This window comes from Carlito syrichta, unplaced genomic scaffold (genome assembly GCF_000164805.1).
Source record: "Carlito syrichta isolate Samal-C Ts95f unplaced genomic scaffold, Tarsius_syrichta-2.0.1 Scaffold305239, whole genome shotgun sequence".
In the NCBI taxonomy this organism is placed as follows: domain Eukaryota; kingdom Metazoa; phylum Chordata; class Mammalia; order Primates; family Tarsiidae; genus Carlito; species Carlito syrichta.
In genome coordinates, this window is record NW_007249335.1 from 464,710 (window position 1) to 491,572 (window position 26,863).

Consider the following 26,863-nt stretch of genomic DNA (forward strand, 5'->3'; position numbering starts at 1 on the left):
GGCCACTGCACTCCAGTCTGGGCGACAAAGTGAGACTCCAACTCAAAAAAAAAAATTCGTAATATTTAGCTCCTTATTACATTACTCTTTATTACATTACTGAAGAAGGCTATTAAATTGAATGAAATTAACTCATCAAAATGAACTTCACATAATTTATGATCATCTGATTCCATTTTTCTTCAGAGAAAATGAGGTAGATACAATTTTGGGTACAGTACTCAGAATTGGTCAGCTAATATAATTTTAAGATAAGATTGAGTTGCAGAACTCTACGATATATTATGTAACACATAAGGACAAACTCTCCTCAGATAATGTACCTAAAACAAGTCTTCATCTCCAACTATGTACTCAGTACCTTGTAGAATTCTGGAAGGAGGAAAAAAGAGAAAGCCCTGTGTCTAACTTATAATTGTTTAGTATCAATTAAAGGAGACATTGATAGAAATGACAGCTTTACGAGACCAAATAAAATAAAGCTATGAATGAAGTGATCTGAGGCTATAGGAAAAAATTCTTCTAGGTAATTCTAGATTTGAAAAAAAATTTTGATTTAAGTCTTAAGGAATTTAAAAAAACTGCTAATGGGTGAATTGCAAAAAATAAAACTTAGGAAAGAAATTCTTTGGGGGATGAGAGACAAGGGGCCTGGTGATATATGTATCACAAAATGTGAAAGTCTTCAGAAATAGCCAGGGTCAGATGAGACAAGTCACGTCTAGGTAATGGTGATCCTGCCCTAATGTGTTCTCTGGTCTTCAGTGCCTTTATACTGAATCAGAACCCAATTTTTATGTAGCATTGTAGTTCACTAATCTCTAGTGAAGTTCAAATCAAAACTACCGTGAGATATCACTTCATACCCAATTCCATGACTACTATAGAAAAATGGATAAAATAACAAATGTTGCCTAGGATACAAAATAGTTGGAACCCTTGTGCATTGTGGGTGGAAATGTAAAACGATGCAACCCCACTATGGAAAAGAGTATGGCAGTTCTTTAAAACATAAAAAAATTAAAAGTTACCTAAAAAAGATAATACAGAAATTCATATGGAAGTCAAAAAGAGCATGAACGGCCAAAGTAAGTCTCAGCACAAGAAACAAAGCTGAGCAGGGCGCAGTGACTCACTCCTGCAATCCCAGCACTCTGGGAGGCAGAGGCAAGAGGATTGCTTGAGTCCAAGGGTACAAGATCTCATCTCTACAATAAATCGAAATATTAGCCAGGTGTGTTGGTGCATGCCTGTGGTTCCAGCTACTTGTAAAGCCAAGGTGGAAGGATCACCTGAGCCCAGCAGGGCAACAGAATGAAACTCCTACAAAAAAGAAAAAAAAAATTAAAAAAAGAACAAAGCTGGAGAGGAAGTAGCACACTTCCACACTTTAAACTATGCTACAAGGCTACAGTAACATAGACGACATGGTATTGGTATAGGAATAAGCTCATAGACCAATGAAACAGGACAAAGATTCCAAAAATAAAAACATAATCCTTCAACCAACTTATCTTCAACAGAGCCATCAATAACAAATATTAGGAAAAGGAAATAATATTTAGACAATGGTACTGGGAAAACTAGCTAGCCACAAGCAGAAAAGTGAAACTGGTCCCCTACCTATCACCATATACAAAAATCCACTCAAAATGGATCAGACTTAAATGTAAAACCTCAAATTATAAGAAGCTTAGAAGAAAATGTAGGGAACACCCAACTGGGCATTGAAGTAGGCAATGAATTCATGGCCTAGTCCTCAAAAGCAAGTGAAATAAAAACTAAGAAAGAGGTGGGACCTTATTAAACTGAAATGCTTTTGCACAGCAAAAGAAACCATCAAGAGAATAAAGAGACAACCCACCAAATAGGAAAAAAAACATGTGCAAACTATGCATCTGACAAAGGCTGAACATCCATGATCAACAAGGAACTAAAATGAATTGAAAGGAAAAAAGAAAACCCATTAAAAAATGGGCAAAGGCCATGAACTGACGCTTCTCAAAAGATGACGTATAACCAGCCAGCAAACACATGAAAGAAAGCTCAGGCTCACTAATCATCAAAGAAATGAAAATTAAAACTATGAGATACCACCAATAAGGATGGTTATTATTAATAAGTCAAAACAACAGGTGCTTGTGTGGCTGCAGAGAAAAGGGAAAACTTCTACATTGTTGCTGGGAATGCAAACTAGTTCAACCTCTATGGAAAGCAGCGTTATGATTCATAAAAGAACTAAAAATTGAGCTTCCATGTGATCCAGCAATGCTCCTGGGAATAAAGTTAGAGAAACATAAATTTCTCTACCAAAAAGACACCTGCACACAAATGCTTTCTGTTGCACTATTCACAATAGCAAAAACATGGAACCAACCCAGATGCTCATTTAAAGTAGACTGGATTAAGAAAATGTGATACAAACATGATGGAATATTATGCAGCCACAAAGAATAATATAATTATGGCCTTTGCAGTAACCTGGGTGGAGTTGAAGAACATTGTACTAAGTTAACTATCACAGAAACAAAGAATTGAATACCGCACATTTTCACTCTTAAGCGGGTCCTGAACCCTCGTCACACTAGTACTACAGCGGGATTGGAAGATTCTGGGCACTGCTAGGGGAGAAAGGGAGGGAAGTGGGAGGGGAATACATGGCAACATAATGGGTACCTGGTCCATTACCAAGGGGAGAGAGGGTCAGCTAGAAGCCCAAAGATCACCTACATGCATCTCACTTATGTAGTAAATCCTCACTTGTATTCCACAAATCTAAAATGAAAAATAAAATAAAATAAAAATTGAAAATTACCATACAACAAGCAATTCCACTCCTGGGTATATATCCAAAATAATTCAAAGCAAGGTCCTCAAAAGACACTTGTATGCCCATGTCCATAGTAGCAGTATTCATAATAACCAAAAGTGTAAATTAACCAAAACATCCATTAATGGAGATGAATTGATAAGCAAAATGTGGTATATACATACAATGAAATTTCAGCCTTAGAAAGAAAATTCTGACACATGCTATAGCATGAATGAACTTTGGAGACATTAGGCCAAGAAAAATAATTCAGCTATGAAAAGACAAATACTGGATAATTTCACTTATCTGACATATTTAGAGTAGTCAAATTTTTAGACACAGAACATAAAATAGTGGTTGCCAGGGGCTAGGAGAGAGTAAAATGGAAAGTTGTTGTTTAATGAGTAAAAAGATTTCTTTTTGCAAGGTAGAAAAATTCTGAAGGTTGCACAAAAATGTTAATATACTTAACTGCACTCAGAAAATGGTTCAGATGGTAGAGTTTACGTTATATTTATTTTAGCACAAATTTTTAATATTTAAAATAAAGTATCCACTTAAAAAAATAAAAAAGCACTATGTGACCAGGTCGGTGGCTCACACCTGTAACCCTAGCACTTTTGGTGGGCTGAAGAATTGCTTGAGCCTAGGAGTTCGAGACAGACCAGACTAGGCAGCATAGCAATATCTTGTCTCTACCCCAAAAAAATAAAAAATAAAAAAATTGGCCAAGCATGGTGGCATATGCCTGTAGTCCCAGTTACTTGAGAGGTTGAGGTAGAAGGATCGCCTGAGCCCTGGAGGTCAGTCACACCACTGTACTCCAGCCTGGGTGACAATGAGATCCCAACTCAAAAAAAAAAAAAAAGGCATTGTATATATAATCACATCTATTAACTTAAGAGCTAACTTAGTATCCTAATCATAGGAATATTTGTCTCACTATTCTCACGCTAGATGCTTCTGACTCTCTAAGATTTATCTATTTTGCAAATATTTATTAGGTATTTGCTTTGCTCTACACGCTTTTCCCAGAACAGTTGAATGAACCAAAGAGCAAGGCTGTCACATTCATCCTCAGATTTACATCTAATGGGAGACAGATAATAACCAAACTCAGAAACAACTTAATACACACTCTGCTATCATGTAGTGCTCTAATGATACAAGGACTTTGAAGATGAAGTACCCAAGGTCATCTGGGAAGGAAATGCTAATGAGGTGCCATCTGAGAGAGATGAGAATGAAGTGAGGGAGTGTGTACCATGGATTTATTGGTGGAGCCGAGTCTGGTGGTGGTTCAAGTTTGTATTTGCACAAAGGCACCAACTCAGGAGCACATGGTGTTGTAGGGGCAAAAAGATAACACCTTTTCTCATCCATCACAAGGGTCATGGCCAACACTCAAAAAAAAAAGATTAGCAAGAGAAAAGCATAACTAATGTATTAACACATTTTTACACAACATGGTAATGAAGATCCAAAGACCCAGAGAAAGTTTGTTTTTTTTATGCTAAGTCTGAGGAACAAAGTGGATAGTTGTGGAGAAATATGATGGGGAGGATAAACTGGGGGACACTCAGCAAGACCTGTTTGTTCAAATTAGTCCTGGTCTCTGTGTATTATTCCTTCCCTCTGGGTACAGGGCAGCACACCCATCACATAAAGATCTACAAGGGAGAAGGAAAAAGGTCAGAGAGTGAGCTTTTTAAGTTTTATGGTTTGTTTTGGGAGAGGAATTTCAGTTTCTTTGACTCACCTGGCTTGAGATATGGGGAGGAGGACTGGAAGTCAGAAAGACCTTGCTTCGGAAACCTTCCCCGTCTCTCTTCGTTCAACATATTCACCATATCACAGTGTCATATTTTGGAGTTTGATGTTCTGAGCCCCAACAGTGTTAAAATTTTCTTCTTTTTTTTAATGAATATGAATATGAATTCATCAACAAACCAGTATTTTCTATCTTATTAAAGTCTTCTAATAGCACCTAAAAACAATGTCAAATCATTTTAAGAGACTAGCATATTACCAAGAGCAAATGTTCTTTGACAACCCAGAAAAATGAAAAACAAAGAACTAAATAAACAAGTTTTGGAATAATACAAGGGTCCATGACTCCCAATATTGGGCTTTTTTTTTTTTTAATCTTACAGACATGGTTTTCTGGTATTTTCCATTATATATGATGTTTTGTCCAGATTTCTTCTTTTCTTTTCTGCTATTTTTTTGAGTAGTTGTCTCACTCCATTGCCCAGGTTGGAGTGCAGTGGCACGTTCATGGCCACCCCAGGGTTGACCTGCTGGGTTCCGGAGATCCTTCTGCTTCAGCCTTCCAAGTAGCCAGAACTACAAGCACATGATACTATGCCCAGCTAATTTTTTATTTATTGTAGAGAAGAGGTCTTACCAAGTTGCCCAGACTGGTGTCAAACCCACTGACTCAGGCAATCCACTGGCCTTGGCCTCCCAAAGTGCTGGGATTACAGGCTGAGCCACCGCCACCAAACTGTCTGGATTTCTAAAAAGAAAATTATTAAATACGTTTTCTTCTATTTTCTGATGGTGTGTTAGATGTTATTAGAGAAAAGGGTCAAAAATCTTTACTCAGTTTGTGTACAATGTCAACATTGTTCTGAAAATCACAGCTGAAAACTAAGACAAACTAGAAGGGAAAAAAGGAGAGAGGAAGTGAGAGAGGGGTGTAGGGAGACAGAGAGAGAGAAAAGGAAAAAATTGCAAGGAATACATATGGGAAATGATCTTTCTTTTTATTATTATTATAAAAATTCCTTTTTGAAACATTGTTATACCTAGATCTCTGAGAGCATACTGGATCGCCCCCATAAGATGCATTGGTTTTGTAGAGATGTAAGACAAACTTTTTCAGACTATTGCATCAGAGTGCCAAACTACCATTCCAGAAACCAGTTTTGCAAATTTATATTCCCTCCAAAAATAAAAGTAGTTGTCTTTCTGACTTTGGATATTAGCAGTTATTAAAATCTTTACTCATTAGATAATCAAAAGTTGTTCCTTTCTTGTTTGAATTTGTAGTTTTGGGATCAGTGTTGGACATAGTTTTCTTTGGTTTGAGTTTTTTATGTCACCCAGACTGGAGTGCAGTGGCCGCTCCTGGCCACCACAACCTTGACCTGCTGGGCTCTGGCGATTCTTCCGCCTCAGCCTTCCGAGTAGCCGGAATTCCAGGCATGGGCTATCACGCCCGGCTGATTTTTTTTTTATTTATTGTAGAGATAAGGTCTCGCCAAGTTGCCCAGGCGGGTCTTGAACCCCCAGGCTCAGGCAATCCAGTCACCTCAGCCTCCCAAAGCGCAGGATTACAGGATGAGCCACCAAGCTCGGCACACATAGTTTTCATAAACTCCACAGGCATTGCTTTTCTTTTTGTCTTAATTTCCTCTTAATCTATACATTTGCCATTTCTATTTTGTTTTACATTATTTTATGTTATTTTATTTTATTTTATTTTATTTTATTTTTTATTGAGTTGGAGTCTCACACGGTCGCCCAGACTAGAGTTCAGTGGCTGCTCCCGGCCACCGCAGCCTGGACCGATCCTTCCGCCTCAGCCTTCCAAGGAGCTGGAACTACACGCCCGGCTAATTTTTGATTTATTGTAGAGATGAGGTCTCACCAAGTTGCCCAGGTGGGTCTCGAACCCACAGGCTCAGTCAGTCCACTAACCTCAGCCTCCCAAAGCGCAGGATTACAGGCTGAGCCACTGAGCCCGGCTTTTATTTTTTATTTGATTTTTTTTTTTTAATCTTAAGACTATCAACATACTCTCTCATGTATCTTAGGGATATTTAGTGAAAAAGTACAATTCATATACCTGACCAATAGGAGAGCCAGAAATGGTTTCCAAATATTGTGATGCCTGACCCGGCTCTCTTGACTCAAGCTTGCTATTTTCAAAAATTACTTTATTGAAATATAATTCACATATCACAAAATAACTTATTTTAAGTATACAATTTAGTAATTTTTAGTAAGTACATATGATTGTACAATTAATTAAATTTTAGAACATTTTTTCATTCTCCTTATTCACCCCCAGCCTAGGTAACCAGTAATCTACTGAACAAGCCAGTATTTTGTTCTATATAGATCATTAACCAGAGACTGTTAATCTTTGTAAACTATATTTGGAGAACATTTTTTAAACAGTGCTCCTATCACAGTTCTTTACATAGTCAAATATTTTTTTCCTTTAATCTTGTCACACATACAGAAGAATGATCAGTAAATTACCACTGAGCATCACTCAATAAGCTAAGCTGTTATAAATTTAAAGCTATCTAAGCAATATCTACGATTACTTTGCCTATGTACTTATTTGGCCTCTGATAAAATTGGCATAGTAAAGCAGTCATGCCTAAGTTTGTCTCTAGGAATTCTACAGAACATAATAAATTCTCTTAAACTCTATATTGTTAGGCTTAGAAGACTGTGATAGGTATGAAGTATCAGTGCATGAAATAAGGGAAAGCACATTTTTTCCCTGTAAACTAGAAGCCTTTATCTAACAACAGATACAGCTATGTTAAAGGCTTTATCCAGCTATGAAAGGACACATATTTATAACTACCTGTTTTTAATAATCTGACTTAAATATCTAATTTTCGTAAGAAAACCAATTAACATTATTTCTTAATTAAAAGTTTGATTTTGTAGACGTTGTGGCATTCTCATCTCACTCTAATTCTGCATTTTAGTGGACTTATTTTGTCATCTTGTCTTTTATTTTGTATTGGACTATCTACTCCCTGAGTGTAGGGACTGCCATATTTTTCTGTGTATGAGTGGGAGTCAGACCTTGGCATGAAGGCAACCAAGCTCTTATCATTCAGAGAGAACAGCATTTGCAAAGACACAACCAAGGGAAAGCATAATTGTTCTGATCTCTAAGAAAAGTTCTACATGATCAAAATATGTCACATAAACAGATGGATGTGGGTAATTAGCAATAACAAGATATAAGATGGGGAATATGAGATAATAGGATAATTGGAAACAATGGGATAAATAAGTAGGTGTGGGTATCTATCAATAAGGCTGAAGAAGCAAATGTAATGAAGGTGGAGAAAATGGAAGTTCAAGAAATATTTGAAATACACATTAAATAAATCTGATTTAATAGAAAAAACATATCATGGGCCAGAGTTTCTGATTTAGGTGAATAGTGGTGATATTCACTGATACAATTAATTAGTTTTGGGAGCTGTTCATTTAAAGAAAACCTAGTTTGTTTGTTCGTTTTCTCTCTTGTTGCTCTGCCATGTGTGGTCTTGACCTCAGAGTCCAAAAAAGGCACTAGCTGTATTTCCAGCAGCATGAAGCAATCAAGGACAAAGAAAAGACAAAAAAAAAAAAATGATTATGTGCTCTTCCTTGAGGAAGATTGCCTCATAATGTGTTCATTGAAGCCCCATGGGCCAGTATTTGGTCATGACCCTACCTATCTGCAAAGAAGACTAAGAGTAGAATATATATATATTTTGTACTTGGTAGCCACATGTAAAGCTAACAATTCTATTATTTTAAAAGAAAAACAGAATGGCACTTAGGGCATAGCTATTAGTTGAGTTTAGTTTGAAGATATAAATTTGATAGTCATACTGAAACTGTGGGTATGAACTATATTGTCTAGGCATCATACCTAGAATTACAAGAAGGGGGTGGAAACAAAATTTTAAGCACAGGTGAATAAAGAGCTCTAGAAAGAGCCAGAGACATAAAAGAATACAGAAAATATAGTGTTGTAAAACCAAGTGAAGAGAGAGGCATTCGAGGAAATTGGAGGGTTTGCCATCATCAAGTATTACTTAGGCTGCATGAGCCTTTCATTCTAGCAGTTAGAAGAGCTTTATTAAACTGTCTTAACTTTAACAGTTTCATTGGAATGACAGGAAAGAAAACTATATTTTTCTAGGTGAATTGAAGGAACGAGGTATTGGAAATGAGGTTTTTAGAGTTCTTTTACAAGAAAACTTGCTGTGAAAAGAAACAATAAAAACAAGGGGCAAAAGGAAATGAATGAATGTCCTTTTTCAAGGAAGGTAAGGGCTTGATTTTGGTTGAACATTGAGGAAAGAAGATATGAGAGAGAGAGAGAGACAGAGAGGTGAATTTTATTTTCAGCCAAACAGTCCATTCTGGACCTGTTGTCTGCCTATGTCTTTTTTGGTTCACAGAACACAAAATTCTAAAATAATGTAAATTGTTGAGAACAACTTTTTCCTACTCTTAAAATATGTATTGGCCCCAATATCCAAAATCAACATGAATTGCATTGGAATTCAAAGTCCTACCCAACTGTTCCATAATTTTGGCAACATGTTACCAGTTGTCCCTCAGCTATAGGACAAGGGATTGGTGATAGAACAATTCTCAACAGGAAAGTTTATTCTTTCAACTTTGTGTGAAGAAATGTTTGATCTTTTTTGTCTTGTGAATTCTTTCTTCAGGGGATTTTTATCCTCAAGTATGTGGAAATTTTTTTGTAAACCCTAAAAATATGGAGAGTCCTTCCATGAGATGCAATCCTACTCACCATTCTACATCTTAGAGAAGACTAATGGGTTCAAATTTACACAAGAAACATACAGAGTATGTGCAAGTGGACTGTCATGATCCACTTCCTGAAAATTATTAGAGTCATATTCAAAGTCCAAAGAGCTTGTTGGGAGCATAAACTTGTATTTGTTTTTTGTTGTTGTTGTTTGTTTGTTTGTTTTAAGTCAGAATCTCACTCTGTCACCTAGGTTGGAGTGCAGTGGTACACTCGTGGCCCCTGCAGCCTCGACCTGCTGGGATCAGATGATCCTTCTGCCTCAGCCTTCCAAGTAGCTGGCATTACAGGCATGCGCCACCACACCTGGCTAATTTTTTGGTTTATTGTAGAGACAAGGTCTCGCCAAGTTGCCCAGGCAGCTCTCAAACTCCTGAACTCGGCAATCCTCTTGCCTCTGCCTCCCAGAGTGCTGGGATTACAGGAGTGAGCCACCGCGTCTGGATGCCTTATATTTCTGTAAAGAAAAAGAACACAAATATTTCCTCAGCACAATACCAGGAAATTTAATATAGTAAGGCACACAGCAACAACAAAATTCTTCCCTCATCACATTCTGAATAATAATAAAGAGAAGAATGCAGACATTTTTATTCAGTAAAATGTACAAACCATATAGCTCTATGAATTTACAAAGAGCACATCTACATTGCAAGATCCCAGATCAAGAAGCAGAACATTACCAGCACCGGGGAAAACTGCTGTGTGCCCTCCTTTGGGAACCACCTCTTTCAGGCTAACCATTGTTCTATGGCCATTATTTGAATATCAATCTGTGGAGTTTTACCTAAAATTCACCCCAAGCTTTTATTTTTTCAGTGACCCAAACATATGGATCTGAGTGAATCTATTTAAATGCCACAGTTAAACATATTTTCTACTCTTGTATATATTGTGTATATAAATATTCTTTTTATTTGTTTGTTTTGAGTTAGAGTCTTGCTCTGTTGCCCAGGTTGAAATGCAGTGGCATAATCACAGTTCACTGCAGCCTCGACCTCCTGGGATCAGGCGATCCGTCTTTCTTAGTCTCAGGAGTAGCTGGGACTACAGGCATGCACCACCACATCCAGCCAATTTTTAAATTTTTTTGTAGAGATGAGATCTTGCTATGTTGCCTAGGCTGTTCTCAAACTCCTGGGGTCAAGCAATCCCTCCACCTCAGCTTCTGAAAGCACTGGGATTACAAGCATGACCCACCGTGCCAGGCCAAGTCTTTTTTTTTTTGAGTTGGAGTCTCACTCTGTCGCCCATACTGGAGTGGCACGTTCCCAGTCACTGCAGCCTCGAATTGCTGGACTCCAGCGATCCTTTCGTCTCAGCCTTCCAAGGAGCTGGAACTATAGGCATGCCCTACCACGCTTGGCTAATTTTTTTTTATTATTTATTGTAGAGACAAGGTCTCACCAAGTTGCCTGGGTGAATCTCAAACCTCGGGCTCAGGCAATCCACTCGCCTCGGCCTCCCAAAGTGCTGGTATTACAGGTTCCAAATAGTCTTTTTAAAATTAATGTCATAGGGCATTCATTTAAGTTAGACACATTTAAAACTGTCTCCTTTCCTGTTTTTATTCATATTTATTCTACTGTTCTTATTCATACTTCTATATAGCAAGTGTTACTGGACCACAATGTTCCCAGCATTTTATTTTTTAATTGTATTCTAAAATCTGCTCTTATCATTTACAAATTTGTTCCCAACTTAAGAAGGAATGGTGGAATTCTCTCTTTCCTAATGACAGAAGTGCAAAATAAATAATTTGTTCACTAGGATAATTTATTATTAATATTTAAATTTACAGTCCCTAAAACTGATTATTTTGGTGAACAATCTGGGTTTTAACACATGTATAGAATCATTTAAACACATCTCTCAGTACATAGAATGATTCCATCACTTCTCATAAAATTACTTAATGCTAGCCCTTTGTAATCAGTCTCTCCACTATAGCCCTAATCTCTGAAAGCCAAAAAATACATTTTCCATCTTTATGGTTTTGCATTTTCCACAAATTATATACTGTATTCAATCTTTGGAGACTAATTTTCTTTACATTGAGAGTAATCAAAATTATATTCATAAAGTGTTCATTTTTATTGTTGAACAATATTCTTTCTACTCTAGAGATGGAGTACAGTAGTTTATCCATTAACCCCTTAAAGTACATTTGAGTTGTGGCCAGTTGTGGTGATTATAAATAGCTACCATAAACACATATGCATAGAATTTTGTGTGAGTATAAATTGTTTATTAAACTTTTTTGCTTAATTGTTTATCAAAAGGTCAAATAGTGCATATTTATCACTTGACAGGCCTCATACTTTCTTCCTCTTCTTTTTTTTTTTTTCTTTATCTTTTCCTTATTTTTCTTCTTCCATTTAAAAATATGAAAACATTCTTGGCTTACAGAGCATACATAAACACATCATGGGCTTGATTTGGAACACAAGCCACAGTTTGTCAACTCTTGCTTTAGAATACTACAGGTTGATTGCTAGAATAGCTTACATATGTATTTTTAACTTTATAAAAAACTATCTGATTTTTTCTAGGTTGGATGTGCCATTTTGCAATTTGCATTCCCACTAGCAATGTATAGGAGTATCTATTGTTCCTCATCTTACCCTCAATTGATATTGTCAGGTTTTGTGTTAGTTTTTAATCATTCTAAGATGTTTATAGACTTCCATAAGCATCGATATACATAAGCATATAGCTTATGGATATGCAGCAATCCCCATAGCATATGTATCACAGGTATGTGCTGGTACCTGATAAACAAAGTCATTAACATCTGAATTCCTTTTCATCACAATTTATTTTTAGAAATTATTCTCTGCACAGAAAAGACACTTTAAAAATGTTGAAAATTACTTTTTTTTTCATCAAAACATAGTGTTATTTCGAGATTTCCTCTTCAATTAAAAAAAATAGACTTGGTTTCTATGTTAAAATTAACCTTTATTTTCAGTATGAGTTTGCATAATGAATCTGTGAGAGAGAGAGAGAGAGAGAGAGAGAGAGAGAGAGATCGAGTTGGAAGTATACTCAGATTTTTATTCTCTTATCTCTTGGGGTATCTGGACTGGGCCTTTCACCTCTGTCCTCAAGTGGTCATTTTAGCTTTACAACATGCTGAACAATTTGATTCTCTATGTTTGATCATGTGAACAGGGTTGGAAAGTTTTGCTCTAGAATTAGTTAATATGTGTTTCATTACTGAATTTTTAAATATTTTAAATGAACTTAATTAAATCTTAAATTACAATAACTACATCCTACCTTAAGTTGAAGGTAAACTACTTTCTGGACCTTAGGTAATTTAATTATATTTAAGGGTTCTGTTTTTGTGTGTTTATTTTGTTTTATTTATAATGAATGGATTAAGTGCCAGACCTTCTGAAGTAAGGTCTCATAAAGAATTTGTTGGGAATCCTAAAAACAAACAAACAAACCACTATGCTCAAGTCCTACACCAAAAAACATTACATTAGAAATGATTAATCTTAGTGAGGAAGGCATGTTGAAAGCAGAGTGAGGCTAAAAGCTCAGCCTCTTGTACCAGTTAGCCAACCTGTGATTGAAAAAACAAAAATCTTGAGGGAAATTAAAAGTGCTACTTCAAGGAACACATGAATGACAAGAAATCAAAACAGTCTTATTGCTGATATGGAAAAAGTTTGAGTGGTCTGGATAGAAGGTCACAGCAGCCTCAACACTCCTTTTAAGACATAGCTTAATTTAGAGAAAGACTCTCTTCTATTCTATGAAGTCTGAGAGAGGTGAGAAAGCTGCAAAAAAAAAAGTTGAAAGGTAGCAGAAGTTGGCTCGTGAGGTTAAGGAAGGAAGCCATCTCCAAAACATAAAAGTGCAAAGTGAAGCAACAAGTGTTGATGTAGAAGTTGCAGCAGTTATTCAGAAGACCTAGGTAAGATCACTGATGAAGGTGGCTACTCTAAACAACAGATCTTCAATGTAGAACCTTCTATTGGAAGGAGGTGCAGTCTAGAACTTTCACAGCTGGAGAGAAGCCAATGCCTGGCTTCAAAGCTTCAAAGGACAGGATGACTTTTGTTAGGGGCTAATGCAGCTGGTGACCTGATGCTGAAATCAATGCTCATTAACCATTCTGAAAAGCCCAGGGTCCTTAAGAATTATGCTAAACTGCTGAGCTAAACTGTGACTCACGCCTGTAATCCCAGCACTTGAGGAGACAGAAGCAAGAGGATTACCAAACCAGGCTCGGTGGCTCGGCCTGTAATCCCGCGCCTTGGGAGGCTGAGGTGAGTGAATTGCCTGAGCCCGCGGGTTCGCGACCCGCCTGGGCAACTTGACGAGACCTCATCTCTACAATAAATCAAAAATTAGCCGGGTGTGGTAGCGTGCGCCTGTAGTTCCAGCTACTTGGAAGGCTGAGGCAGAAGGATCGCCGAAGCCCAGCAGGTCGAGGTTGCAGTGGCCTGGGCGACAAAGTAAAACTCCAACTCCAAAAAAAAAAAAAAAAAAAAAAGAGGATTACCTGAGCTGAGGGGTTCGAGACCAGCAATCTTCAAAGTGAAAAAAAAAAAAAAAATACAAGGACCATACATGAGAAGTCTGCTTGTTGGCTTGTATAATTTTAGCAAAAGGGGTCTGGAAATTCGTTGCTTCAGGTGGGAGGTGGTAGTATTGGGTGGGACCATAAGACATCAACCTAAGTATGCATTAACTGGTTCAGGGAACTGGGGATTGGTCACCAGAATTTTGTGGTGGAGGGGTTTCTGATGAGCTCACAAAAAGTACCTCATCAGAGAAAGAGTTAACCTAAAGGTTAACTGGAGTAAGGTTTTGTTGCCTTTCTTTCCCCAATCCACTGGGGACATTAGAATCAGCAGCACTGAGGAACCAAAAAAATAAATAAATAAAATAAAGGGCACACACGAATTACAATGGGCATGTTTGTTTCCCTTTTCCAAACTGCAGTTTTCCGAATTGTTAGGCATAAGCTGGCAATGAGGAAAAAAACTTTTGAACCTGAAGTGATGTTGATATTTTTATTTACATTTAAGAAGCAAAAATAAAATGGGTTAATGGGTTAAACTTGGAATATATAAACAAAAAGAGTAAGTAGATAAGGTACAGAGTAATGGATATTTTTTATGAGTTAAAATGTTACTCAGAAGCACTCAAGTAAGAACAATGAGCTCTCTAGGAATCATATTATAGTAGCCTTTGCCAAGAAAGGAGAACTTCAAATGAATGGCTGTTGACTTAGGGTCTAACTGGGATAAGTCCTGTTTGTAAAGCTGAAAGTGTTGAGTTCATAAACAAGTTGTGAATCAAGTGAACCTTTAAGCAGGGTACAAGAGGTAGAATTATGTTCTCTAAAAATTCATATGCTTTAATCCTAACTGTCTAAGAGAATTCATAAGATGTTTAGTTGTATAAGCAACTGGCACTGAAGGACTGTGAAGTATGAATGAGCTTAGAGCCCACATATTCTCAAGAGTTGCATAGAGAAAGCACAGTAGACATGAAAGACACCTATGTACTTAAGAAGGCCCTAGATTTGGACTCTAGCTATGAAGAGACCATCAGTAATGACTGATGTGTTGATTGCTAGCAATCAACATGACAATCTTGAAGACAGGAAGCAGTGAGTCGTATTGAACCCTGAAGTCCAGCAAATAATAAGTATTCTAACCTGGAGGATCCTCCCAGCACACGTGTATGAACATTATTTGCACATCTTCGAAGGATCAGGTTTAAAAGATGCTAATGAAAAAGAGGCACAGTACATGAGGGAGACCCCAAAAACCCCAGAATTTATTAATTTAAAAAGCTGTGTATTTATTCTTACATGTTTAAGCTTCAGTCACCTTTAAAGTACGTCTCTGTTTGATGCAATACATCTATTGAATGCTTTTTCCACTGCTCAAAACAGTTTTTGAACTTGTTGATTTTGATGCCTTTAGTGCTTCTGCTGTTTTTTGTTTCACCTCTTCCACATTGGCAAAACTTTTCACTTTGAAGACTTTTTTCATCTGGGGAAACAAAACAAAAAATAAAATCACTTGGGGCAAGATTGGGTGAATAGGGAGACATTTTGGGGGGTTTCTCTTGTATACTGTGCCTCTTTTTAATTTGCGTATATGAGGGGCCTGTCCTCCAAAAGATTCTGGGATTTTTGGGGTCCCCCCTTGTATATAAGAGCAATCAGGTTTAAATAGATGATATTTAAAGTTTTAACTAAGTAGTTTGCAGTAAAAACGAATATAGTACTGAATGATCCCAATGAAATATAAACAAGCTTAATCTTTTTTTCATAGAATTAAGAGAAAATTCAGTAGTTTACAATTGGGCATTTTTGTACTGTTTTAAGCACAATCTTTATCTGCAGTTAGGCATGAGTTGTTAGATAAAAATCACCAAAATTCGTACTTATTTGAAAAAGTAGATATAGAGAACAATCTTTACCCACATATGTTGTTAATACTATGCATAAAGGTGTACGAATATCAAATGAAAAAAATGTATAAATCCAATACGTCTACTTCAGTTATGTAAATTTCTCTTTAGTTTTTTTTTTTTAATTAACATATCGACAAAACCAGTTGTCATTATGTTAATGCAGCGTGTTAGTGCTTGCCCAAATTCTGGTAACAACTGTTTAATATGATTAGATAGGCTAATGTATTTTATATTAAAAAAAAAAAAAATCTGCCGGGCTCGGTGCTCAGCCTGTAATCCTGCGCCTTTGGGAGGCTGAGGTGAGTTGGATTGCCTGAGCCCGCGGGTTCAAGACCCGCCTGGGCAGCGAGACCTCATCTCTACAATAAATCAAAAAATCAGCCGGGCGTGGTAGTGCACGCCTGTAGTTCCAGTTACTTGGAAGACTGAGGCAGAAGGATCTCTGGAGCCCAGCGGGTCGAGGCTGCGGTGGCCGGGAGTGGCCACTGCACTCCAGTCTGGGTGACAGAGTGAGACTCCAACTCAAAAAAATAAAAAAAATAAAAAAATCTGAGCCGGGCTCGATGGTTCAGCCTGTAATCCCAGAACTTTGGGAGGCTGAGATGAGTGAATTCCTGAGCCCGCGCGTTCGAGACCGCCTGGACAACTTAGCAAGACCTCATCTCTACAAGAATCAAAAATTAGCCGGGCATGGTAGCGCGCGCCTGTAGTTCCAGCTACTTGGAAGGCTGAGGCAGAAGGATTGCTGGAACCCATCAGGTCAAGGCTGCAGTGGCCGGGAGCGGCCACAGCACACCAGTCTGCATGACAGAGTGAGACTCCAACTCAAAAATAAATAAATAAATAAACAAATAAATAAATAAAAATAAATAAAAAGCTGTTTTTGATTCTCTTCTATTGCCTTGGCTATTTACAATCGGAAGTAGTTGCTTAGATTTCTTCATGGAACACAATAAATATGAGAGATTGCCACAATAGCCTCTATAGGCTTAAATTATACTTTAAATATAAATGAAAAAGGGTAATTATTTTTCAGCTAGCCTGATGTTATCCTTGAGACAATTGTAAATTACTTATTATCCTTCCTGGAGTTAATTATATTAATTGTTTGTATTGAATCGGCATTTTTTATAACCCTTCTGTTTCAGTTGATTTATCTTTAGTGAATAAGGATGAAAAGGCTATCTATTTCTTGGGAAATTCTCTTGGCCTTCAACCAAAAACGGTTAAAACATATCTTGAAGAAGAACTGGATAAGTGGGCAAAAATGTAAGTATTATCTTAAAAGCTACTACTCTGTATCTCATACAGGAATTTTAAAAATCACATTATGCTGTCTAATATTGGAAAGGTATATAATAGAATTCTAGTACAATCATCCCTTGGTGTCCATGGAGGATTGGGATCCTGGAACTATCTCAGATTCCAAAATCCACAATGGTCAAGTCTCTTTTGTAAAAATGACAGTATTTGCATAGAAACATTCGCCCATATACTTTGAATCATCTCCAGATCACTTATTATACCTAATACAATGTAAATGTTATGTAAATAACTATTATACCATAATGTTTAGGAAATAGAGACTAGAATAAAAGTCTGTTAAATACAGATGTAATATCTTTTTTTTTTCCTGAATATTTACAATTCACAGTTTGTTGAATTCACAGATATGGAACCCACAGATATAGAAATAAATTCACATGGCAAATTAGTGGCAGAATCAGGAGGACAACTTTTAAAATATTTAAAATTTTAAGTCCCTCCCTTGTGTTGACATATCTAAACCACGTGTAACCAGTTTATTTTATTTATTTAGTGACAAAGGAGTTCATATTTAGAAGTTTCATTTTTTCATGATTAGTTCTTGGCTAAAGCATCAACACTTTCTTTCTTTTTTTTTTTTTTTTTTGATTTAGCCTCACTCTGTCTCCCAGACTGGAAGAGGGCAGTGACATGCTTACGGCCACCGCAGCCTCAACCTGCTGGGCTTAGGTGATCTTTCCACCTCGGCCTTCCAGGTAGCTGGAACTATAGCCACGTACCACTATGACCGGCTAATTTTTCGGTTTATTGTAGAGAAGAATTCTCACCAAGTTGCCCAGGTTGGTCTCGAACTTGTGGGTTCAGGCAATCCTCTCACCTCGGTCTCCCAAAGTGGTGGGATTATAGGCATGAGTCACGGCGCACAACCCAACACTTATTTTTGTAAATAAAGAAACAAAACTTACCAGGGATAACAAGAGGTCTGGTGAAGCAGAAGGTACTACAATCCACAAATAGACCATGACCTGTTGATATAGATGCTCTGTTTTGCCAGTTGAGCAGGTTTGCTCTAACAATGAGGGTGTCTTAAACCAGGACTTTTAAAAGTTGTCCTCTTGACTCTGCCACTAATTTGCCATGTGGATTTATTTCTGTATCTCTGTATTACTCTCCATCTCTTCTGTTCTACTTTTTCTGTTCTATTTTTATTCTTTTGAATCTAAAACTTTTTGTACTCTTTCACTACCTGAACCCTTTCTCAGCCCAGTCTTCCCAGCCACATTGATTATTCCTTCCCCAATGTTACTACTATTGAATAGAGCGTTTAGAGATACCTGTTTTTATTGGTTACATAATCTTAGTTGTATTACAAACCCTCTAAGGAAAGTAACCTAGTCTTATGTATTTTCTGTCTTTCCCTGCTAATTGTTGATAAAATTGAAACTAGAAATACTTTTTAAATATTTGCATTTTAAAATTTTATGCTTACAATTTTAAACATTCAAATACCTTCAAATATCTAAAATAACCAGGAATATATTTAAAATATTTTCTGATTATTAAAAACTGAAAAATTAATATGAGAGTGAGCCAAACTTAAAGATTAGGAAACACAATTTTCCAAAGATGAAACCCAACCAAATAAGAATTTTAGAGGTAAAATATTTGCCTCTTAAGTATTTTCTCTACTTCTCTTCACTCTTTATACTACTGGTTTTTCATATTGTGAGCAGCACCCACTTGTTAAAAATTAGTTCACATGAACTGTGCTAATTATTACTACTATGGCTATTTGGTAACACTGCAACATTCTTACTTTCAGTGATTAAGAATGTAATCTCACAACTGGAATGAATGCTAGAAGATTATATAATTTCTTGATCCTGTTATAAATTTATCCGCATAACTTTTATGCATAAATTGCAAAATACATATCACATCTGCACTAGCATGTTTTAGTTTTTAATAAACTGAGGTCATAGTTAAGAAAAAATTGTTAATATTCATTTTTTACCTTAGTGCAAAAGAGCGCAGAGAATTAGATTGAATGAATTTGAACTTTAGAGAGTGTCTTTGCCTCATAGATATTCATTCAGCAAGGCTATGCATTTTTATCCTCTAAGCACTTAAAAAAGATGCTGCTCTGCTATTCTATTCATATTCTTATGGTTATCCTACTTAAGTAAGGGACTGGCTAATTATCATCAAGACTTTAAAATTGTATTTCCTGAAGGTAAGGGTGCTAGTTTACCCGTCTATTGTTGTTGCCTTTTAATATTGTATTTTACATTGTGATAAAAGAAAATTTCATAGTCTTAATTAAACCTTCTTATAAAGTGTTTATTAGACAGATGATTCAGAAAGAAGGTGCATTTTAGTGCTTCAAGTAATATAATCTGAATTTTAAAAGTTTTCTTCTGAGCAAAAAACATCAATCCCATACCTGTTTTGTTTTTTTTAGTCTTCTTATTTTAAACTGTGGTGACCCAGTCAACATCATGGTCCTGCCAGCCCACAAATGTCAGGCGTGTTTGAGGTGCATGATTACTCCTGTTTCCCTCCTATCTCACGTTCTATCTTTGATCCCCAAAGTATTTTCTCGTTATTATTATTTTTTGCTCCCAAATATTTAGTTTAAAATTCCACCTCTGGCCTTTTCCAGCTAAGATTCTGTTGGGAGGAAAACTTTTTCACTGCCAACTTGGAACTTCGGTCAAAGTGACTGGAGGCCTGTGAATTAATTGAAAACAGACAGAATAACAGGAGAAAAGTTTCTTTCACACACAAGTGGAAGCACTCCGCAAGGAATAGCTCACTCAACAGCCTGGGGTAAAGGTTTATACACCAACTTAACTAAAGGGAAGAGTTTTAGGGCTTCAGTGGGAAAATATAAAAGTTTCTATTGAGCTTTTTTATCCTGATGTGAATGGACAGTACTCTTTCTGTCTGGAAGCTCCCATGAGGGAGATTAATGGCGGCTAAATTTGCACCACCTGGTGTTAAGGCTCATCCTCCCTCTGAGGATGGGTCAACGACAGTTGTATTTTTAGGAGGCTTTGCTTAAGTTCAGACAATATTTCTCTCTGTGGCTGATTTTTGTTCAAATGTGTTAAAAGAAAAAGCCTCAGGCAAATTAAATTTAGCAGAGTTTAACTGAGCAAAGAATGATATGCAAATCTGGTAGCCCCTTAACCAGAATAGTTTTGAAAAAACTCTGATGCTCCAACTGGTTGAAGAAGATTTATTGAAAGAAAAAAGAAAGTGATGCACAGAAAACGGACGTAAGATATAGAAACATCTGGATTGGTTACAACTCCACATTTGGCTTATTTGAGTACATTTGAAAAGTTGGCTTCCTTTGATTGGCCAAAACTCAGTGATTTGCAAAAGAGTAGGTTACCATCTGTTTCAACATCTAGTTAGTTTATAGTTCACTCTGTACAGAGCCTTTAGTCCGAATTTAGACTATGTCAGGAGGCAGCTTTAGGCTAAAGTTAACTAAGGTTCAGTTTGAAGTAATCTTCACACCACTTCAGTGGGCAGTTAGTCCTTATACTAGACCAGAAATGTCTCCTTGTTTTCTGACAATTGCTTTGGTTTCTGTACTAAATCTCTCCATGTATTAGTTTGCCTCTAGATCCAGAATCTCTCATTATTGCAGTTTTACTTGATCACCTCTCCCTCTTTGTGTTGTTCAACCCCATTTCTCCTACTTGTCTAATATTCAAGACAGGTCAGACTTCTTCTTCTTCCTCTTTCTCTTCTTCTTCTTCTCCTCTTCCTCCTCCCTTCCTCCTCCTTCTTCTCTGAGTTGGGATTTCACTCTCTCACCCAGGTTGGAGTGCAATGGCATGATCACAGCTCACTGCAACCTCAAATCCCTGGGCTCAAGTGATCCTTCAGTCTCGGCCTCTCAAGTAGCTGGGATTACAAGTGTGCACCACTGTTCCTGGCTAATATTTCTGATTTTTAGTAGAGACGAGGTCTCACTATGTTTCCCAGCATGGTCCCAAACTCCTGGCCTCAAACAATACTGTCTCCTCAGCCTTTTGAAGTACTGGGATTACAGACATGAGCCACTATGCCTGGCTTTCCCTTTCTTCATGGTCAATGGAAAATTATGAGAAGACTTGAGTAAAAGAGAGTTACACCTTTATTAAATACTCTAATGCACAATGAAAATAGTTTTTTAGTTGGAAAGGATAATGTTAAAAATTTATAAATTTACCAGTAACATAATAACTAAAGTGCTTTGACAAAGTGAGATATTGTACAGGGATATAGATAACAAATTTCTGGCCATCTAGGGCCTATAAAGTAGAAAGTACCATTTAGCTTAGGGTTTTCATCTTTTTCACTTCTATGGCCTATGGCAGACACACTGCCTACCCACTTGTGTACAGAATAAGCCATTTCTGGTCATAATGCAGCTTGATCTTATAATTCATATGGCTATCGTCTTTGATTACTTATACTAAAGGGAAGTCAAGAATAGAGGTACAAGTATTTTAGGACCTAAGTTTTTTCCTGCTGCTATACAGACTCCCTGGGACTGGATAAATTATATAGAACAGAAATTTATTTTCTCACAATTCTGGAGACTGGACAGTTCAAGATCAAGGCACAGGTAGATTCAGTGCCTGGTGAGGGCTGTTTTCTGCCTCCAAGATGGCACTTATGCATCTTCACTTGGCAAAAGAGGCAAACACCTTTCCACCTCTTTTTTTATAAGGGTGCTAATACCATTTATGAGAGCAGAGCCCACATAACATAAACACTCCCTAAATCTTTCTTCTCTTGATACTATCACATTGGATATCAAGCTTTAACATGAATTTGGAGACTACATATTCAGACTAGAGCAGAACCTAAATGCCTGCTTCTAAAACTTCCACTCATTAAAGGCAAATTGTGATAATAGAGTTTTCTTAGGAGCACTTTGCTCTGTGTTTATTGCAAGATGCTTATTGTTCTTCTGCAATTTCATTTTCAAGTCTATGGAATTTTTAAAGTAGATTAGTAACACATTACTTTGAAAAATATATTTGTTTTGTAAAATGACAATATTTAGACAATTGCAATATTGTGAAATAGAAAACTTTGAGGGTGATTGAACTTATTTGAAACATAGCAATTATCCACAAAAAGGTACTGTAACAATAAGAAGCAAAAATATGCTTGTATTCTGTGGGTCTGCTAGAGTGAGTAGGCAATAAACTTAAGGAATTTGAGGAAAAAATTTTATATGGAATATTTACCAATTTTTTACTAATATTTAAAAGAGAATATTGAGTTCATAATCATACTGGTAAAGTTTAGCTAGAAAGGAGAAATTCATCAGTTCTAAAGAGCATATTGTAAGCTGAGAAACGGATATTACGTTCTAAGATACAACCACAATATTTTAGTTCATCTACATTGCCAAATTTGCTAGATAAATGGTGTTCTCTCTTTTTCATAAGAGTAAAAACCTGATACAGTTTTGCCTCTGTAGGAGTTCTTCAACAACTTATGACAATTTAGGTGAGATCATTTGGATATGAAAATGTCTCCCAGAATTACATTATCAGGAACAAATCACCTGGCTTACAGACAATGACTGACTTTACAGTGTTTGTGCAGGCAGGACACTAATAAAACACGCCAGAGAAGTATAGATCCGTTTTGCACACTCCTCTAGTCTCATTCAATTTAAGAATTTCTTTTTTAAAAAAACCAAAATGTATGATTAAGGAACTATAGGAAAGTACATGGCATAACATGTTACAAAGATTTGCCCCAACATCATTGTTGGTGAATCATCAACTGGGTCATGAAAAAAAGTTGTGATATTATTAAGGAAATCTGTGAATTCTTGTTTATTTACTCATGGAAGGAAGCTTTCTAAAATCATGGCCACTTTTTCACTTTGTAGGATAGTTAAAGCATGACTCTACTTTAAAGAGGACCCACGTTTGTGTTAACTTCCTAATTAGCTTTACATCCTGCAGTCCTAATTTTGTGAGCAACTACTGCTCATGGGCATCTCAGAAAACACCCCACTCATAGAAATGATTTATTTTATGGTTCTTGCATGCTCTTCTCCTTTTCGGCATTTGTAAAAGAAGATTGCAGTTATGCTGCAACTATTTTAAGCAGTTTTGAATGAGAAATATAGTATTTTTTCTTAACCCTAATACATATGTTTATGACTGCACTTTAATCTACTTCAACTCTTTCTAATGACAGGCCACTTCACTTTGGGTTTATTTGGATAACACTTTCTAAATACATTTCACTACCCCAGGCTAGTGGGCTGACAAAATAAAGAAGCAGACTCTGTGTGTGATATTTTAAAGGGAGGGAGATGCCAAAAGCATTGCAGGAAGAAATGTATCCTTAAAGATTATTACCACGGTGTCTACCAGAGTGAAGAGTAGGTGGCATAATATTCTGAGATATAAATTCTCTGAGGCAGAACATAGAATTTTACTACCTAAATGTAATAAGATGTATTGTGCTATCAGCAAAGGCTATGGAGCTCTATGTGATTAAAATAAAAAAAGATCCAAGTATCTGCCTTTAACTACCATTTAATGATAATGATTTTTGTCTTTAGCATTTATATTGAAAATCAAGAAAAAGGCAAGCTGCAGGCTATCTAATAATAATATGAATAGTAATAACTAACAATTGCCCTTCTCTTCTTCCTTAGTTCTTAGCAGTCTATGTTTATTCTCAAAGACAGTCCTCTTCTGTCATCTTAGTTTATATGGTAATCGAAATACTAGTTTTAAAATTGTGCTATACACCACATGTTGATGAAGAATTTTAACATACGATTCACATTAGAGAAGAAGACGACTCAGCAAAGGGATACTATGGTACTATATACCAATCTCTTACACGTTACCTCATTTATTTTTCATGGCAACACTTGAAGGTACATTTACTTTTACAAATGTGGGAATTAGGGTCTATAAACTTCTAATAGGCTTTTATGTGGTGGCTCACGCCTGTAATCCCAGCACTTTGGGAGGTGGAGGCAAGAGGAATGCCTGAGTCCAGGAGTTTGAGACCAGGCAGGCCAACTTAGCAAGACTTCATCTCAACAATAAATTTTAAAATATAGCCGGGCATGGTGACGTGCACCTGTAGTCTCAGCTACTTGGAAGGCTGAGGCAGAAGTATCGCCTGAGCCCAGTAGGTCGAGGCTGAGGTGATCTGTGATCCTGTCACTGCACACTCAAGCCTGGAGCGACACAGTGAGATTCAGAACTCAAAAATAAAAAAAATAAGAAAACTTCTAATCAATGTGGTCTCACAAATAGTAGTAACCTGGAACTGGCTTATAGTTGGTGACAAAAACGAGTTGTTAAATACTTAGAATTTTTAGGGGGAGCATGAAATTGTCCATGATGAAAGTATTTACACCATGAAAATCAGCAAAGGATGAAAACCAGTGCTCCAATCTTCTTGTCTGACTACACCTCCTAGAGCATGTTTACCAGCTCACCACTGCCAACTTCTGAATTTTAGTGCATGGATTCAAACCCAGGTTTGCCCTACACAAAAAGCACATGCTCATTCCTTTTTTCCAGTTTTACAAAGCTTTTGGATTTCTAAAATGTTGAGAGCTACCAAATTTAGAACTTTAGAACATACAATACGCAACAGCACTCTAAAGCACTTCTCCTTTAAACTTTGTTTCAATTTCTTCTATATTTTTCAAGTGTATTTGCCTTCCTCATTTCATGGGAACTTCTAGGGAGTTGAAACACTCTATGTATTTTTTTATTTTTCTACTATACTTCTTGGGATGTTTACCAAAATAATAAAATTGAACTGTAATATTGCTAGAAATTAGGTCCAACTAAACAGCATTGTTTTTAATTATTATTAAGTTTTAATATCTACCTAAAATATCATGAGCATAGTCATATGTTATATATACACTTATTTAAAACTAACGTATAATCATTTTGATATCTAGCTTAAAAAATAGTATGAATGTTTTAGTAAAGATACTACCATATGCTAAAGGTGTATAAGTGCTGTGTTCAATTAGTCTTGAAAATTTCAAAATGACAGAGGTAGATAGCAACATCTTGGTCTCTAAAATACAGCAAAATATTAAAATAGTATATGAACAATCTCCCTTCAATAAAAAGAAAACTAAAAAAAATTTTAAGTGATAAATTAAAGACATTGATCTCAAGTATTTTTTTCGGGTGGCAGTTAAAATAACATGCTTTCATATAATTACTAAGACATTAAAAAGACCCACATAGAAATGTTTATTTACTAAAACTGATATTTAGCACACAAAAACTAAGAAACGTTTATGTCCCTTCTCAATTTCAGGGGAGCCTATGGTCATGAATCAGGGAAGCGTCCTTGGATTTCAGGAGATGAGTGTATTGCAGGTCTTATGAAGGACATTGTAGGTAAGTACAAAACACAGTGATTTTTTTTTCTAAAAGAATTGTAAGGTTATTATTATTTAGGTTAAGTCATAGGTTAGAAAATCAAAATCTTATCAAAGCACATCCTGATTTTCTATTTTAACCCATAACAGTAAAGGGTAGGTATACCATTAACTTAGACATTCATTCATAGGCTGCTATAATGAACATAACCAGTTTATTTAGTACAAAAATAAAATATATGTTATTATTTTTCTTTTATTCTTTTTAAAGTAATATTTATTACCCCTATAAAAAACACATGTCAAGTCGGGTTCCGTGGCTCAGCCTATAATCCTGCGCTGTGGGAGGCCGAGGTGAGTGGATTGCCTGAACCCGTGGGTTCGAGACCTGCCTGGACAACTTGGCGAGACTTCATCTCTACAATAAATCAAAAAAATTAGCCGGGCATGGTAGCGCGTGCCTGTAGTTCCCGCTACTTGGAAGGCTGAGGCGGAAGGATCGCCGGAGCCCAGCAGGTCGAGGCTGCGGTGGCCGGGAGCGGCCACTGCACTCCAGTCTGGGCGACAGAGTGAGACTCCAACTCAAAAAAAAAAAAAACAACAACGAAACACATGTCATATTAACTTCTAATTAAATAAATGTCATAAAAATATCATAAAAAGCAACTGAAATAAATGTTCTATAATTTCACTATATTATAAAATGAACACTAACATTCACATGCTAAAGGTGTGAAACACCAATCATGTTTTGACTCATTTTAATCTTTGGCAGTCTACTTAAATTTGGTTTTTGTGTTATTGAAAATAATAGAACTGATGCTGTTTGGGGTCCACAGTGTTTCTTAAAGTGAGGTATATATACTGTTGATGGTAATTAAGATAGTTTTAGATGGTATATGTGTTAACATTTTGAAAAAAGTTATTTAATTGGGCTGAATATTCAGCATTGTCTGAAATCTTCTGTGCAATTTACTGAACAAAAACAATTATGGTGTTTTGACAACCATAGTGGTGTTATTTGGAAATATTTGAAGACTTAAGGGAACCCTAACTTTCAAGAGGCTTTTTTAAACATTTCCTTGTAAGCAAGTATAAAAATATCTTTATTGCCCTACCTTATTTGAATCTTGGCTTGTAATCACAGACAAATAAACTTGGGTTGTAAGGGAAACAGAATTAAAATAAGGAAAGTCGGACTTACTTATGGCAACTGGTAAATCATTACAATCTGGGAAGTATGTTTTTATTCAAAAAATAATTATTGGCCCTCTGCTTTATGTCAGGACTTGTGGCCGGCACTGGGGACATAAAAATGAATAAGAACACTTACCAT

General features: G+C 36.5%; 1 protein-coding gene across 1 annotated transcript in view; it reads left to right on the forward strand.

Annotated features, from left to right (window-relative positions):
• KYNU (kynureninase) overlaps positions 1–26,863 on the forward strand; it is a 136,484-nt gene that overhangs the window by 7,019 nt on the left and 102,602 nt on the right. The window contains exons 3-4 of the mRNA XM_008061398.2: positions 17,003–17,123; positions 25,464–25,546. Of these exons, the coding sequence (XP_008059589.1) occupies positions 17,003–17,123; positions 25,464–25,546 (204 nt within the window). The remainder of the gene's footprint in view (positions 1–17,002; positions 17,124–25,463; positions 25,547–26,863) is intronic.